An 18,765-nucleotide genomic window follows, 5' to 3' on the forward strand; every position below is an offset into this window, starting at 1 on the left:
GATAAAATTATTAGTGTTGATTGTCTTACACTAAAGGCTTTGCCTGCAGATTCCGAAGTTTTAATTCCGAAAACTAGCAATGCCAAGACATTTACTTAGACAGGCACAACTGCAATTAACCTTTCGAATTCACTCTATTCACCCTGTTTTTTTGGCCATTTTTAGTTCACCCTTCTCAGGGCATCAACAAGATGGTAATTGATTGTGTTTAGCCTCATGCCAACCCCCATACACATCCACTCTATGTCAGTTTGACTGCCCAAATTGAAAACACACCCGCGTCTTCAGCTGTCCTTTAGGGAGATAAAACGTTTACCTAGAATTCATGAGAATGAAATGTGTAAATGTCATCAAACAATGATTCGTGATTATGTAAACTTAACTTCCATGAATTCATTGAAACATCAGTTTTCTTTTAGTGAAATTCAGAGTACATAATCAGTACATTTGTTTCATGTTCAGATTGCATTTGCACACTGTGCATTTAAATCTACCCTGAATCCCACCTCCTTCTAGAGACTTTTATTTTTAGTCTCACTAAAACGAAAACTCTTGATTCTCCTGATTCTTCCTGACCAAGTTTCCTGCATTCTAATCACTATAAACTATTCAAAACTGAACGACTGAATGGTTCTAAATTATTGCCTGCACATTGTGGTGTAAATAGCGAGGCTAATGATGATTAACTGTTAGAGTGATGCTTATAGAAGGAATTATGTGTCTGACATTTAGCTTTTCTCTTTGTTCTTTTCTCTGAGGAACTTTCATCAGCTAGGAAAACCAAGGAGGGTTGTTTTCAAACACTGAGAATCACAATAGAGTAAAAAAAAAAGAGTATTGCACATCTACAATAGTGATAAAAAAGTTGATCAGAAGGGGTTGGGAAATATGAATGTAGTGATCTTTCCCAAACTGATGACAGTAGCAATACATTCAATGACAGATTTAGCTGACGCTTTTATCCAAAGCGACTTGCATTGCATTTCAAGGTGCACATTTTTACTTTCTTATCAGTTTTTGCTTTCCTTGGGGAATGAACCCATGACCTTGGCCTTGAAAGCAGCAACACTCTACCGTGTGAGCTACAGGAAAGCTTATGAGATATGAGAATAGTCTATAACTTTAACTTTATTGCTACATGTCAACATCAGAATGGAGAAATATTACAGTGGGTGACAGTTTGCTTTTTTTGCTTTGATTTTTTTTTATTAAAACTACATAACAGTGCCTTTTATATAGGTATTATATTATTGTCCAAGACCCAACTTAGCATTTTAAACTATGAAAATGTATTATATATAAAAAAAAATATGAAATGTTATGTTTACTATTTTGATCATCTAAACAACATTTTTATATTTCTGTAATGTGTAATATAGTATCTAAAATCTGTTTTCAAAAAAGATAAAAAATTATTTTATATAAAAAAAATGTTCACTAAAATAAAGCTGAAAATAAACTTAAACTAAAACGAAAAACGTAATTCAAAATATTAACAAATGTTATAATAGTATTTACTAAAGTAATAAAAAACACCTTTTTTTCCAAAGTTGTGCTTGGTGTACTTACTCATCTCATTAATCTCATTTCCAAAAATGTCATTTTTATCACTAATGCACAATACTTTTGAGATGTGATGGAAATTACACTAAGGTGGAAAATATTAATGACATTTCATAATGACAAAAATAAATTATGTTATCCATATACTGTTGGACACTGTTGTAGACCAATTAAACTGCTTTGAGTGTAAAAAGTATTTTAAGAGTGTTATATTTACTTCCTAAAAGTCTACAAAGCCGAAGATCCCATAGAACTTGAAGAAACGACCAACTGCTCTAGAGAATTCAGCAACCACCTGTTTTGTTTTGTTTTGTTATTCATATCTATATGTGATTCTGTGTGGTGCGCATTTGAGTTCCAACCACGCGCATTGCCACACTGATATTTCCAGAATTATCTCCACTCACAGATAGCAAGCTGGGAAAGTGAAAAACGATCTCAAACAGAGATTAAAGACTGAGTTGCGTCTCTGTATGTCTCACATTTAGAGAGAGAGAGAGAGAGAGAGAGAGAGAGAGAGAGAGAGAGAGAGAGAGAGAGAGAGAGAGAGAAAGAGAGAGAGAGTGGGTGAAAGAAGGAGATTGGTCTCAGAAGGAGAACCGTGTCTCTTTTCAGTCTTGGTCTCACTGCGGTTGTGACAGAAGACAGAGTCACTCCCCTTTTTCTCCCTCCCTCTCTCTCTCTCTCTCTCTCTCTCTCTCATTCCCTCTCAGCCCCCAGCACCCCCCTCCACCACAGACCATTGGGTTGGTGGTCTGCACCTCACTACCCACTCTCCTCCTGTGAGACAGTGGTAAATGATATCAGATATCACACATTGCATGGAAAACTGGGCACAGAGGATCATTTATGGATGTGGAAATGTGGAGATGAACAATATCTTAACTCTGAAACAACACGGAGGGACATCAAAACCGCACCTTGCTATACCTCAAGATTTTATGCAGCAGGTATTCTTCCTTTCTGTGTCTTTTTCATTTCACTTGCTTTTCATTCACATTGCATGTGTCTTTTTAAAACTGTGCTGTAAATGGCATAGCTTTTTATTAAAACACTTTTTATTAATTTGTTTTCCACACATACAAATTTGTTTTCCACACATATAGGCTATACAGTAAAAAAAAAAAAGTGGATTTAATTAAATGTGATTGAGTAAACAAGTTTATATTCAATTGCTTTAGTCCTAACTAATGATTAAAAACTGATAAAAAATGTTATCAGTCTGCAACAATTCACTGCACCTGTTTTGTCTCATTCAGCTTTACTGGCGGCTGATGCCACCATCAGATATCATTTCTCATTTGACACACTAATATCAGTGTTTTTATTTGTACTTAATTTCTATCACTGTTTAAAATGATGGCATATTTGGAACACATTTGATCCTATAGTGCAAATCATAATTATGCTAAACTAGATAATGCATTTATTAGTTATTAACTGATTAACATGTTTATTATCATCATTATTATTTTATGGCTTTTTCCACTTATATCTGCTGTGGTAGAATTGGTACTGTAATCATGCATTCATCTAATCACACATTGTGAAATTCTGTGTAATGGAGTTCGATATATACTCAGGAAGTAATTATAGTCATCAAATGCTCATTTTTCTCCATTCATAAGGCCTTATTATAACGAGTAGATCCTCTGCCAGACAACGTGGCTTTAAATAAAGGTAAATACCTTCGGAGTTTCTTCTAGATAATACTAAATAATAACTCTGTAATTAGACTTTATGACTCCCCTTGAGAAAAAAAAACTGCTTTGACAATTAATTGGGTCTGTGAAACGCAGCCATTCTGCTTTGCGCTTAGAGAGTGCTCGAGTCTCATCAAGGCAGAAGGAGAAAGACTAAAAGGGTTCCATCAAGAGCATGGCAACAACGTTTCCATGTACCAATCTCACACTGAGTTTATCTCTAACAGTTGAGCGAGTGTGTAGAAGTGTGTGCGTGATGACCATCTTTGTTGTTCATCAATGTTTTTGTCACAGGTAGAAATGGATCCTCTTCTGGAACAAGTTCTGGCTGGCTTTAACGCAACCCTCGGAGCTTCGAATCGGACAGACCCCCTGGATAAGTTCTCAGGAACACAGCTGCTGTGGCGCTTCAAACCTCTGTTTATTCCGCTCTACGCCTTAGTTGTTGTTGTAGCAGGTGTTGGGAATACTTTCCTTCTTGCCTGCATTCTGTCAGACAAGAAGCTCCACAATGCCACCAATTTCTTCATTGGCAACCTGGCAGCTGGGGATTTGCTGATGTGTCTGAGCTGTGTACCGTTGACGGCGTCGTACGCTTTTGATGCACGTGGTTGGGCATTCGGACGCCCGATGTGCCACCTTATTCCTCTGCTGCAAGGCGCAACGGTCTTCGCCTCTGTTTTATCCCTCACTGCCATCGCCATGGACCGCTACGTGGTGGTGGCGTACCCAGTACGGAGGCGTATCTCCGTGTGGGGATGTGGCGCAGTGGCTTTGGGCGTCTGGGCAGTTTCGTTGGCCCTTGCCGCTCCGCCTTCCCTCCACACACGTTACGTGGACCTGCGACCAAGTGGCATGGAGTTGGTAGTATGCGAGGAGTTCTGGCTGGGTACCGAACGACAGCGCCTACTCTACTCCTGCTTCTTCTTGTTGGCGTCCTACATGATCCCCCTGCTGTCTGTAAGCATCTCTTACTGTGCCATCAGTGTGCACCTCCGCAAACACACATTGCCTGGAGAGCCCTCCCAAAACCAGCAGCGATGGAGCAAGCAGCGGCACAAGACTTTCTCCCTTCTGGTCGCCTCTGTGCTTGCCTTTGCCCTCTGTTGGCTCCCACTGCAAGTCCTCAATCTCCTTCTGGATCTAGACTCAGACTTCCAGATTGTGGACAAACGCTACGTCAATGTGCTGCAGGTCAGTTGCCACCTGATAGCCATGAGCTCAGCCTGCTACAACCCCTTCATCTATGCCTCGTTGCACAGCAAGGTCCGCATGCACCTGCGGGGTTACCTGTGCCCCTGCAGACGTAGTGGGCAGGAACTACTCTCTCGCTGTTCGTCCCGCAACCCTGCCACCTGCCTGACGCTCATCTCCGAGGTAGTGGTGAAGGAGAACCAATCGCCTGAGAGCCCTGTCCCCGACAGCTGCCTCTGAAGATGAGCAGCACATCAGCACAGACTAATCAGAAGGAGCACTCAGACATTAAGGAGGTTTCGCAGCACTGGAGAGGTATTCCAGCCAATATTCAATGTTCTTATCCGAAAACGAAGGCTTTGTTGTTGGTGGGCTTTTCTTTTATGAGGACTAAAAATAATACTCAGGCTCTCAGCTTTGTTTTGATGTTACTGTGGACATTAGTGATACAGGCTCAAGATTCCTTCATAGAGTACATCTCTTTGACCTTGAATGAAAACTCCTGATATTAAACAAAGGTTTACAGTGCAGCTTTTACTGGAGGTGTAAATCCGTTTGGGAATACCCTGTCTTTGAACCCACCACAGCCAAGGGGAATATCAGCAAACTACAACTAGATGTTGACTGCTCTTTTTCACCTCCCGTTCTTTCCTCAATTGTCTCTTCTAATAGCAAGTAGCCAGGAAAATATCAGGTGTTTTGGCTGAGGTCACTCTTTCCCATACCCTCTGACCCTAGTTATATCTGCATTTATACCATTAGCAGTTAATTCTGTTCCCGTTCCTATTAGCTCGGACCCATGTCAGAAAACAAGTCATGCAGAACGTCTTATAAATCCTCTCAGCCTCACAAGTCTCTAAGGATCACTGCATGTCTCATATAGATCACTGTTCGAAAATTTGCCCTCAGAGCCTTGCACTCTCAAGTCCAGACACTCTCAAGAGGTCTCTGGCAATCGGAGTTCAATCAAATGACAGTCTTTCGCATCTGGTAATGGACTGCACACTCTACTTTAACCTTAAGACACATATGAGGCACATAGCTCACACTGGAACACTTCTACATTTCTCAAGATAGGCATACTTCTATGAAATGTTCAACAGAGTGAGCCTGACCTTTTGAAAGTCGTAGGAGCTAAAGTGACGATAATTTCACAGGAGCAAGTGCACATTGTTTTGTCATTATATGGTTTTGTCATTTCCCTTAGAGAGCTGTGAGAATTGATATCTCATTTTGACAGTTCTCTGGAGGTGTGAGATAGACTTAATTAGATGATCTACAATGCGTTCACACTACACTACATTACTCATCAAGTCAACCATTTCTCAGATGAATAAACAAGAGTGTTTGACCCAAATGATTTATGGAAATTAATGGTAGAATGTCTAGCCAATGGTAGCCACACACACACACACACACACACAACATGCATACAGTCTCGTAGTTCTGGTTGACTAGCTGATTCTATGCTACGACATTACGACCTGTGTGAATGTAATCACATATAATGGACAACATCTCCTGTCACTATGAGCGACCTTTTGCAATTGTGTTACCTTGTAAATATGTAAGTAAAATGCAAAACTTTCAGCAGTGGTTGAAAGAGTCTTGTCGTTTATTAGAAAGGTTATATTACACAGATTAGATATTTCACAACAAAGTATTTCCACAGGTTCGCACACAAGTAACATTAGTAGGCAACGTAGGCAACATACAATTGTGTGATTACATACAAAGGCACAGTGGGTAGAGGATGAAGCAAAAGTTGGTACAATTATGGCAGGCGAGATATGCCTGCGAATGGATCTGCATGCTAATTATCACATCTAGCCACTAACGCTGATTGCTAGCTTAGCACAGGGACACCAGGGGCAAGATGCACAGTGCGCACAGGAAAAAAATGGACCAACCGATGAAACAAAGGTTCCCTAATAAGAACTGTATTCTCTGCATGCAGTCAAAATATCCGGACCACCTAATTTAATACAGTGGGTCCCTTTGCATAGGGAGCGCAGTAGCAACAATGCTAATAGACATGATTCATAATAGATGACAAATAGACCCATGTTGAGCATCATGAATAAGCATAGTCACAGCTAATATTTCATACTTTGGAAAGTCTGAGTCTGAGTTTGTGACGTTGAGATTTCTTCTGAAACTGTAGAGGAGACTCTGAGCAAGCAAATGTCCATTTAATCTCATTGTTGACTCATTGTCTCAATTAAGATATTAAAGAAAATTAAATCTCCTTTGTGATTTTTCTTTTCCATGAGAGTGCCCAGACATGACATCTCAATATCTGCTAAATATAGCATGAGGTATATCAACATCATTGACCAACCTTTGTATCCAAAATTGACTATTTTACATTCCCGCCGAACATATTAGGAAAATCAGTGAAGCGAGAGTGTGGGTCTAATGATGTCATTAAGCCTAGAGCAGCTTTGCAGAGGGGAATATGTAAAAGAAAACAGCAGACTTGAAGATGCAGGTATTACGATGCAGTAAAAACAAACACACTCTGCAAGCCGGCACCAGAAGGTTTCATAAAGAGCAGCTGTTGTTATTGCTTCCAATGTCAAACACATCTGGCTGATTAAGATTAAACTGAAAAGAAATCAGCTACACAAGGGGTGCGATAAAAGGATTATAGGAGTGAAATTTCGTGTCACTGTTTCCAAAAAAATGTATCGGGATTTTGAAAACAAAGAAAAAACAGGCTCAGAGATCTACAGAGATCAGCCCTTTGTGTGCAGGTAAGGAATTATGTCTTCTTCTTTAAAAAAAAAATGTACCTCAATTTGTATAGGCAAAGCCAAGTCAGTGTTAACCAACCCTTTTTCTGGAGGCTTTTCCATAACAACTGTTAGGCTATGCTAGCTAGGCTACTTTATGTTAAACCATGCCTTTATTTTAATTAAACAAAATAAATTAATTAACAATCAATTATTGGAATTATTCAATTTAAATATTACGAAATAACTGACGAACTACATTTTAGTGAAGAGGTTGGAACTGCAGTGTTTCCGACGTTGCAGCGGTCAGTTGGTAAGTCAAGGCTCTCCAAAAATCCAGATTTATAAGTTGTAATTATGAGTTCTACAAAGACGTGAACACGTTTTACAAGTCAAAATCTTGTAATTACTTTAAAGGGGTAATGACATGAGAAATAAAATTTGCCTTGATCTTTTAATAGGTTTGTTCAATTAAAACATCCTGCAAATTTTAGAGATTAAAAAGTCGTCCTCATATAAACAAAGCATTTATATAATGAAGCGCCAAAAACTGCTTGTTTGGATGGATTTGTGGGAATTGAGTTGTAACATCACACGGATATTTGCATGCATCCGTCCAGGCCAACACATCCACGAATAGTTTTACATCATCGCACAGGCCCCGCCCAATGGCGTTCAGTCGCTCGCTAACGCTGCCTACACCGGACACTCGCGTGAGCGTTGCTAAGAAGAAAATAGAATAACCGGTAATCTACACATACACATCATAAAGTTAAGGATTCACCGAAATTTCTGCTAAGAAAATTTTCGGCTTAAACGACTGTTTTCGGATTCGGGGTGCTTTTTAGGCCCCGTCCACACTACTGCGTTTTCATTTAAAAACGGAGACCTTTTGCTACGTTTGCACCTCCCGTCCACACTAAAACGGAAAAAACGGAGACCCAAAACGGAGAAGTTTAGAAACGCTGCCGACCCGTTTTTCGTTTTGAATCTCCGGAGGGCGTTTTAGTGTAGACGGGTCAAGACGGAGGACTTTAGAAACGATGACGTAGTAGAGGCTCACGCTCGGCTCTATGATTGGGTGTCATCAGTCATGGCGTATATCTTTGCTAGCAGCTGTTGTACAAGTAAATTCTGCATTTTACAACGCTATAACTGCCTACATGCGCCGGAGTCAAGCTATTATTCGAGCGATCTGTGACAATTCCCGTGTGCAGCGGCGGCGTTGACCGTACATGGAGGGTCGGTTTGGGGTTAACCCAGAGCATGGTGGGATAATTTTATCAATGAAGTTGTGTTTACACCGGCACGCGCATGCCCAGTGTTGGTGAATGGTCACGTGATCCGCGTTTTCAGTCGTTTTAATGTGGACGGAGATCGATTCTAATATGCAGCTAAAACGCTGGTGTGGACGGAGATCGTATTCGTTTTAATTATCCGTTTCTAAACTAAAACGCAGTAGTGTGGATGGGGCCTTAGAGTGCCGAAATCATGTGACCCGAAAATGATGTTAAAAGGGCTTCGCCGATGGCACGTTTTGACTGTGTTCAGCATCTCCGTGGATATACAACAGGTAAGCCTAGTCTATTTTAATTGATAATATCTTAAATCTGAACTATTTTAGTCTGTGCTGTTTGTTACTTTTAATATGAAGCAAAGTCTCAGCTTAAAAAATATATAGATTTTATCCCGAATTTCAAACAATAGGCTAAATGTAGTTTTGGCGCTATTTAATTCGCGCTGACAGATCGCTGTAGCGCAGTTCAAACGCACGCAATCATCTAATCTCCTCTTTACTACATCATAAAATAAACATGAGTAGATATGATGGAAGATATTACAAAGTATCGAAATGATGAATCATGTCTCATGTAGCCAGGCTAATTGCTCAATCGACTACGTTTACATGCAGCCAATAACCTGTTAAAAACCGGGATATTAGCAATAACCCGGTCGCGCACGGCCATGTAAACACCTGCAAAAACCCGAATATGCTTATATCCCGGATTTTAAAAACCGGGATATGATACCTGGGGTACCCCTTTTCTTTTCTTTTTTTTGTTACTTATTTTTTATTTTGAATATTCTTCAGATCTCCTTTAACAGCAATTACTTCCCCTCAGAAACAGTATCCTGTACAAGGGGTCATAATTCACACGCTCTTACGTGTATGGTCAAGTTTCCAGGAGAATATGTCCAGAAGTACAAGTAAAAGAAGAAATAAAAAATAATTAACAACATTTAAAATAAACAATTTGAACAAAACAAACAACAACTTAAAACAAAACATGGGTTGTATACAAGTTCCCCTGGCAGTTATAATCAGAGTTAGTTCTAACGGTCCTCCATCACCGTCATTAGTGGTGCCCATCTTTCAATAAAAAGTTCCCTTTGTAATCTCAATGAATATGTAATTTTTTCCACAGTGTAAATATTTCTTTAAATTGTTAGCCATTCAGCTTGATTTGGCGACTCCTTTTTAAGTAATTTTTTTTGTAATTGTTTTCTTTGCTGCTACCAGTAATATCTGTAATAAATACATCTTTTCCCTACTGTGTATCACAACTGGTTTCATCCCTAGAATTGCTATCAGGGGGTCTCTTATCAGTTCAACATGAAATACTTTATTAATATATGTAAAAATGGATTTCCAAAAGTTATCTAACAATGGGCATTGCCAAAAAATATGTGAGTGAGTAGCCACTGTCTCTCCGCACCCCCTCCAACATTGACTTGATTGATTCGGATTCATTTTAGCCACAACTTGTGGTGTTCTGAAAAATCTGTTATTTATCTTCCATTGAAATTCCTTCCACAAATTGGCGTTCGTGACTTTGTGAGCCTGAGTACATATCTCCAACCAAGCTTCTTCACTTATTTCAAGCTGTAGCTCCCTAATCCATTTGTCTTTCACATAAAATGAATTATCTTTTGTCATTGAAGCAATTTTATAAACATTGGTTATTGGTTTCTTCATATGTTCTCCACCCTGAATTTTTAATAAATACTGTTCTAAAAGGGAGGGCTCTATTAATCTGTTCCAGTTTGGGTGCTTGAGTATAAAGCTCCTTAATTGTAGATATCTGAAAAAATCTGTTCTTGGTAATTTAAAATCTGTTCTCAGTTGTTCTAATGATTTGAAGTTGTTATTACTAAATAATTGGTGTACATAATGAAGGTTCAAAAGTTTCCAATTTTTGAATCCTGTATCTAGTCTCAAGGGAAGAAAATCTCTAATGTAAGTAATTGAACTCAAAACGGAGAGATCGCTTGTCAACTTAAACATTTGTCGTATTTCCTTCCAAGCTACACATGTTGTGTTCGACCATTCTCCCAAAAGATCTCTGGTGGATTTAATCCTATTAAAGGGGATCACTGACAAAGGCATATCGGGACTGTAACTTTTTTCCATACTGAGCCATCTTGTACTTGTGTCATCTAATAACCACACTATCATTGGGTACCCCTTTTCTAACCCGAATTTTTGGTCATGTATACGCGCATCGGCATATCCCCATAGTGATTTGTGTTCTGCGCATGTTCTATTCGCAAGGAATCTTGGTCTTTTGAGTAGAGGAACTTCTCGGCGCATACACAAAAATCTGCGTGCAGTATACCGGAAGTAAACATGGCGAGACGCAGCACAGCATACTTTTGGAGCGAGGTCAGTACCAGCACCAAAGCGCAAACAAAGGCGATCGCTATCTGCCCCGAACTATTCATTATCCGCGTGCTGCTTATGGTGCTGCTGCTGTTGTTGTTGTCTTTGGATACAGGAAGAAGAATCGGAAATGACGCATATTGCGTCTTAAGGTTGTCCGTACGTCTTGACGCTAACCGTGCGTCGCCGTTTACATCGGGATATTGCAATTCCATGTATACAGGAGAAACTCTCTCTGCTCACGCATGTAAACGGGTTATTCCTAATGTTTCAGAAACCCGAATAGTGACCTTAACCCGACCATAACCCGAAAATTGGCTGCATGTATTTTAATGTATCGTGACACCCCTACTTCCAAGTAAAAATCAGACGCTACGTTTACATGCAGCCAATTTTCGGGTTATGGTCGGGACAGTAAAAGAAATGGACACAGCGACCCCATAGACTTCAACGGAGAAAAGTGATGTCAAATAGAAGCACTCACTTCCTGATTGCCAAGCGCACTGCGCAGACTCAAACTGAGCTTGAAGACGTAGTTGTGACGTGAGCAACCTGACTGACAGTTGTACGTCTTCTAGTAGCGGTGCCAAGAGGAATCTGAATCATTCCCTTCTGAATCTTGCAGAGCCGGAGTTCGTGAGTATTAGCTGTTCATGAGCTCGCAGCAGGAGCAACTTTATGACTCTCTATGGGCTTCTCCCTTGACTTTATGCCTCCACGTCCCCCCGATTGCGTGTGAGCTTCTACATCTGTCTTTACATGAAGTTTTATGTAAACAAAGTTCGGGAGGAGCATGTTCAGGTAATCATCCAATCAGCGCAAGAAGAAGCCAGTATAAATAAAGCCTTCCCTTACCTCCTGTCTCATGACTAATTTCTCAGCATCCCACCACCACCCCTTCACCCCACATTCGGCCGGGTCCGCTCATAGTTACCTATGATCTCTAAGGTTATGGGGGGAGTACTCTGGGGTCGGGCCGAATTCTGAGCTCGGAGCCCTCCCCCCGGACAGCAAGCCAAATACGCATTATAATATTACATCAGATTTCATTAAAATGTAAACTCGTGAAGGTCATTTCTCTTCTGTGCGACAGAGAGTCGCGTGTTATGACGCAATCGTTAGCCTATTTTTACAAAAACTGCTTCTACGGGGCCACAACGTAAGATACAAGGTAATGGAGCATTTTATACATTGGCGTGTTTCTTTAGAAATAAATAATGGACAAATGGAGTCTTTAAACGCCTCAGATGTAAAGTTATTCGCTGTCAAAGTGACGCAAAAATGAATGGGAGTCAATGGAATGCTAACAGCAGGTGAAGGCTTTTTAGCCAATGGCGGCGCCAGGGGAGACTTCAGTTTCCGGCTGGTGGATTACCCCCTTGGTTTACATGACCAAAAATTCGGGTTAGAAAAGGGGTACCCCAGGTATCATATCCCGGTTTTTTTAATCCGGGATATAAGCATATTCGGGTTTTTGCAGGTGTTTACATGGCCGTGCGCGACTGGGTTATTGCTAATATCCCGGTTTTGAACGGGTTATTGGCTGCATGTAAACCGGGGAAGACGTCAATAAAACAGCCTGTATGCTGTAATGTCACTTAAAGTTGCATTACCTCAAGAAAGCTATTCAGTATCCATAAACTCATTAGTTTGCTAGAAAAAAATAACTGAGAAGAGCATTCTTCTAAATATGCACTGTATAACATAATACATATTCATTATATTTGTACTTCACCTGTCAGTCTTCATTATGTTTTAATAAATCTGTCATGAAAACAAGTTATTACAGTTTATTGTCGTTTTAATATTTATATTTCACCAACAAACTGGAGTAGAAACAATTCTGTTATTAAAAAGTAGATATAAAAAACCCCATTGTGCAATTTAATTGTTTCTACAGCCCAGTTAGCTATTTGAGTGTTGATAATTGAACAAGTGTGAATAAATAGGCCTAATTGATTATTAATTTATTTATATATTTTGGATTTGGTTTCGGCCAAGTGCATCCTGAATTTTCGGTTTTGGTTTCGGTCCAGAATTTTCTTCCCAGATGCGTGTTCACTTTACTCCACATGCATGAGTCAGTTGATAAAGAGGACAAATGGAAGAGTAAATAGAATCATATAGAACAAAAACAGTTCATTTGCATCTCTATACAGACTTCAGAAGGATCCCAGCCTCAGGAACAAGTGGATGGTTTATTTTTAATGTCGTCCTGGATCGCGTCGGAGGATTACATGTTTGTTCGGAGAATTTGAGTGCAGATTGTTTTGTTAACGAGGCTCAGTGTAATGGAGAGTTTGCAAAGAGACCTTTGTTGACGGATGAATCAGTAAGCTGTATTGGATCTGAGTGACAGCAGCTACATCGCAAATTGTAAGTAAACGATTTCATAATGCTTTGTCTGTAAATGACGGTTTTATGTGGATAATGTTTTCAAAACACTTACTGGCATGCAATAGCGAGTGGGTGTTGATACTGTTTCCTATGCAATGACGTTAGCCAATCATAACAGTGTCCGTATACTTAAAGGAGCCGCCCCTTAAAAACGGATCATTTCAGAGGGTCAGAATGAGGGTTAAAAATAATTGTTTTTCCACATATAGGCTATATCGGTGTTTTTGGTGCAAATAAAAACCTTTATTAACATCATAAGTGAACCTCAAGGAAGATATTACTATAAAAAAAGTCCATGTGTTATGTCCCAGGACATTTGTGTTTTATAATCATGGTGTATGTCATTCGTTGATGTACTATGTGTGCTGCCAATGGACCCAACATCCTGCTGGGAATTGTAGTTTTTGTTGTATGTTTTGTCCTATTCCATGTGCTCCTCCCTGTCCTTATCTGGGTGATTGGACCTACCAGCTGCTCCTCATCAATGTCAAGAGGAGTTAGTATATTTAAAAGTCCCCTGTAGTCAAAAATGTGACCTGATCCAGCGAAATGAGTCACAGTTACCCAAATTTAAAAATTGAGATTTTGGTATTAATGGAAACAGGAGACCTTAAGCTTTCAATTGATATCCTAGTCAAAGTCATACCTTGAATGGTTGTAAAGATATACACATTGAATTATGGTCGTCTGCCCTCTTTTTCCAATTAAAAACCTGAGAAAATCGCTTTTAAAGTTTTTTGCCCGTTTTTTGTTGATATCTTTCAAAATCCATTACATTTAAAGGGATAAACTATTTATTTTACAGCTTAATTTGACCAAAGACATTAATATATAAATGCTATTAAACCAGGCTGAAGCTCAAATTATTTTTAAATTTTTATTTGAATAAATAATTTAACAGTAGGCCTACCTTTTACAAAAATGTACTAAAATCAAAAAGATTGAACAGAGGTGCTACATTGCTTGAGAGAGAGGGTGTGTGTGTGTGTGTGTGTGTGAGAGAGAGAGAGAGAAAGAAAGTGAGAGGCAGAGAGACAAGGAAACAGATCAAATAATGCTAGTCTATGCAATCATATCTTAGTGTAGGCTAGTTGACAATAACAGCGTAACAAATTCATAACGGAGATACCAACAAATTGGGTTAATCAAACACATTAATGGATTCTCCTTGCAGATACACTCATTCACATTTGTCAATCACGTTATGTCAATCACGCTTGCACACTACGAAACTCTCATCCGTTATATAAAAACAATCGTAAGTTTTTCGCATCCGTAGCAAGCAGTTTGAATGGTGTTTTGACAATTCGGAGCCACCGAATCAATACGAAAAAACGCATACGAAAAAAACGCGGACTCAGTGTGCAATGGCCAGGGGGCTTGATGACGCTTTGGCAACTTTGCTCGCTTTTTACAGCGACATTTTTCAAATTAATAATATTTAATCTTTCTGAGGAGATCTGCTAGCTTGTTTATTACACAGAGCGCTCGCTGCGAGTCTGACAGGAGGGTGACTGGACCAATCGCGTGCCGGTCAGTCGAAACGGCTTCCCATCGACAAATGATCAGCATTTGTGTACATTTCTAAGCTTTTTCATTGGTTCTATACAACGTGTAACACCATTTAAAGAGCAGAGATAGTGACGTTTTAGAGGATACCCGGGAAATGTTCAGAGGTGATGTTATGAACCCAGTATGGGTTATTTTTGTGGTTTGTGTGTGTTTCTTTTTGTTTGGTTTGCAGGATGGAGTTAGAGTGAGTGACGTCATTATTGATTAAGGAGTTACACCTGTGTTGGAACTGTTGCCGGCAAATAAAGCAGTTCCCTTCAGCTGTGACGGGCGCGCGCTCTCACCATTCTCGTGCCGTTTGTGTCTTGGATCCGATTGTTGCTTTGCCTTGTTTTGCGTCTCGTCTCTTTTAATTATTCTTACTTAAATAAATGTTATTCTTTTTGAGCATTATCCAACGTGTTGTCTCCTTCTTTGTTGCGGCTTGCGAGCCGGCCGTGACAAATGGGGGCTCGTCCGTCCTTTAACGTTTGAAAATTCCAGTTGTATTTCGTCATGATTTGGAAGCGCTTTGTTTTTTTTGCGTTTGGTTATTTTGTAAGGTAATTTGCGTGTTGATTAACCGAATGTAAAATTGTAAGAGAGATCGTTTGTTAAGCGCTATTGTTTGGGATGTTTTATACATCGTACTTTGAAGTAAATACGCGTTGGATTTGTTTGGTTTTGACAACGGAATGTGTATCTGTAGAAGGTAAGTGTTTTTGCAAATCCTTTTGTGGGAGGAATATTATTTGTGTTCCCTGGTTAGGTTCAGCTGCTCGTTCCCTTTTGGAACAAGTGGATAGAATGTAATTTTTTTTTATTTTTGTGTGGCGAACGTGAGTAGAGCAGTGGTCTCGGGTGCATATCCATGGTATGAGTGAGTCGCCAGCGTGCTGGTTGCTTTTCTTCGTACTAGTGGGATTTGGTGCTTAAAATACCCCTCACCAGTAACCACATGAAGATTATAGGGTTGAGTTAGCTAGAATTTTTTTTGTTGTTGTTATAGCTAGGGGGAGGGAGCCATTTTATTACTCCTGCTGAGGTTTGTAAAACACTTCTATTTGTAACGTGCATTTTAAGGTGGAAAGATGTCTAATCTAGTTGTAGAGTTTATTAGTTCTCCTTCTGAAGGTTTGCTTGGTTCATGTACAAAAGATCAGTTATTTGAAATTGCGGATCATTATGAAATTGAACTTGGAGATAAGAGGTTAAAGGATAGTACAATTAGAGAGGTACTTAAAACAAGACTAATAGAGAAGGCCGTCTTGTTTGAAAAGTCAGATACAGCTATCACCTCTCAAGTTAAACCTCATGTCGGCTCTTTAACTTTTGAACAACAGGAACGTTTATTGTTGTTACAGCTTGAACAGGAACGTTTGAAGTTGGAAGTAGAGCGTGAGAACTAGAAATGAACAGACTAATGTTGAGCTGCAGAAATACCGCTTGGAGATCATAAGAGAAGGTGGGCTAAATGGTTCAACTGATGCTTTGCAGGGTGCTTCTCCAGTGTTTGACACTGCTGGAAATTTGAGGTTAATGCCTAAGTTTAACGAGCGAGACCCAGATACCTTTTTTATATTGTTTGAGCGAATAGGGGAGGCAAGAGGTTGGCCTAGTAAGGAACGAACACTCCTTTTACAGTGTGTGCTCACTGGCCGGGCTCAAGAAGCTTATTCTGCCCTGTCACACTTGGACTGCAATGATATGATACCGTTAAAGCGGCAGTTTTAAAAGCTTATGAGTTAGTACCAGAAGCGTACCGACAAAAATTTAGAACATTGTCCAAGGGTGTAAAGGAGGCTCATGTGGAGTTTGCTAGGGAGCTCACTTCTGCGTTTAATCGTTGGTGTATGGCATCTGAGGTAACCACGTTTGAAGAGTTGACTAACTTAATTGTGCTTGAACAGTTTAAGAACTCTGTTCCTGCTCGAATAGCAACATACATAAATGAGCAGAAAGCTGAAACAACTGCTAAAGCTGCTGAGTTGGCTGATGACTATGTTTTAACGCACAAGAGTAGTTTTGAGTTTTGGAAAAGGGATGATATTTTTGAAGGTAAAGTAGATCGCATGCCCAAGGATTCATCTCTGATCTGTAACTATTGTCGTGGTAAAGGCCATTGGAAAAATGAGTGTCCTGTGCTTAAGGCTAAGAGTAAAGGAGGAAAGGTTCTTCGCGTTAAACCAGCAGGTCTTGTGGCACCATTGTTGAATTCTGTTGGCTTGTCTTCTGAAGGATCTCCTACAGCAGTTGACCAGTTAAAAGATGGAGATTATGCACCTTTTATTACTTATGGGCACGTGTCGCTTGTTGGTAAAGAGACAAATGTTCCAGTAACGATACTGAGGGACACGGGAGCTTCGGAGTCCTTTATTTTGCAGGACGTGCTGCCTTTTTCCTCTGTGAGTGATACTGAGACTAGTGTTCTTATTAGGGGAATTGGGTTAAATGTCCTATCTGTCCCATTACATAAAATTATGTTGTCATCTGAACTTGTGAATGGAGAAGTGGTGGTTGGAGTGCGTCCATCATTACCAGTGGAGGGGGTGGATATAATCCTGGGAAATAATTTGGCAGGGGGCAGGGTTTGGCCTGTTACCTTTTCACCTCCTGTTGTTTCATCTTTTCCCCTTCCAGGTCCTGATGAGAGCAACAAGAACTTTCCGCAGGTATTTACTGCTTGTGCTGTAACTCGATCCATGACCTCTGCACAGCCAAGGTTAACATCTGATTCTTTGGGTAGACCAGCATTTTCCTTGCCTGATGACTTTTCTGTTTCCTCTTCTGATTTGATCCAGGAGCAGAAACTTGATTCTTCTCTCCATAAATTGTTTGAGAGGGTGATGTCTCCTGATGAAATTAGGCATGTTGCTCAGGGTTATCTCTTGCAGGATGGAATGTTGGTGAGGAAATGGATTCCTCATGGAAGTGACTTTGCTGGGGATCCTATCTCGCAGGTGGTAGTTCCAGAGAAATATCGTTCATTGGTGTTGGAGATTTCTCATGATAAACTTGCTGGACATTTAGGGGTAAGAAAGACTTATGACAGAATCCTTCGTCATTTTTTTTGGCCTAAATTGAAGAAGGATGTGTCAAAGTATATCCAGACATGTCATACCTGTCAACTAACAGGCAAGCCGAATCAGAAGATCAAACCTGCTCCACTGTTTCCTATTCCAGCTGTTAGTCCACCTTTTGAGCACTTGATCATCGATTGTGTAGGCCCACTGCCTAGATCAAAATCAGGTAGTATTTATTTGCTCACTGTGATGTGTGCATCGACTCGGTACCCTGCGGCCTATCCCCTCCGTACGATCACTGCAAAGTCGGTGGTGAAGGCCTTGACTCAATTCATTTCTATTTTTGGCATTCCAAAGATTGTGCAAAGTGATCAAGGTTCTAATTTTACGTCTCATTTGTTTTCGCAGGTTTTGAAATTGTTGCACATTAAGCACAATAAAGCTAGTGCTTATCATGCCCAAAGCCAAGGGGCTTTAGAGCGTTTCCATCAGACGCTGAAGTCTCTACTGCGTGCTTATTGTACAGAGCTGGGGGGTGATTGGGAGCAGGGATTGCCGTGGTTGATGTTGTCAGCGCGTGAGGTGAGCCAGGAAAGTACTCATTTTAGTCCCAATGATTTGGTGTTTGGGCACACCGTTCGGGGACCACTGGCTGTGCTCCGCGATAATTGGACTGAAGGTACACCGCCTCAGAATTTGTTAAGTTATGTGAATGACTTTAAGCGCAGATTGTATGAAGCAGGTAAGATGGCAAGAGAACAATTGCATTCTTCGCAGGGACGTATGAAGTCACTTTACGATCGGCGAACTGAGAAACGACAATTTATGCCTGGTGATCAAGTGTTGGCTCTGTTACCTGTGGAGGGCTCACCATTTCAAGCTCGGTTTACTGGTCCGTATGTAGTGGTGAAACAAGTTACTGACTTATATTATCTTAT

At 40.2% G+C, this 18,765-nt stretch overlaps 1 protein-coding gene across 2 annotated transcripts; it reads left to right on the plus strand.

The window, feature by feature from the left end:
* The first annotated feature begins 2,270 nt into the window (after positions 1–2,270).
* Positions 2,271–4,975, plus strand: si:dkey-202l22.3 (7 transmembrane receptor domain-containing protein). Of its 2 annotated transcripts, none has more exons than XM_056262478.1 (2): positions 2,271–2,513; positions 3,565–4,975. In XM_056262478.1, exons 1-2 carry the CDS (start codon positions 2,417–2,419, stop codon positions 4,698–4,700), a joined length of 1,233 nt encoding a protein of 410 aa, XP_056118453.1. In that variant the 5' UTR covers positions 2,271–2,416; the 3' UTR covers positions 4,701–4,975. The 2 variants fall into 2 exon arrangements, with proteins under 2 accessions (XP_056118453.1, XP_056118452.1); XM_056262477.1 differs by having other exon boundaries at positions 2,272–2,513; positions 3,561–4,975.
* Positions 4,976–18,765: the final 13,790 nt, after the last annotated feature.

Source organism: Rhinichthys klamathensis, unplaced genomic scaffold (assembly GCF_029890125.1).
Source record: "Rhinichthys klamathensis goyatoka isolate OS25496 unplaced genomic scaffold, OSU_Roscu_1.1 h1tg000192l_1, whole genome shotgun sequence".
NCBI lineage: Eukaryota > Metazoa > Chordata > Actinopteri > Cypriniformes > Leuciscidae > Rhinichthys > Rhinichthys klamathensis.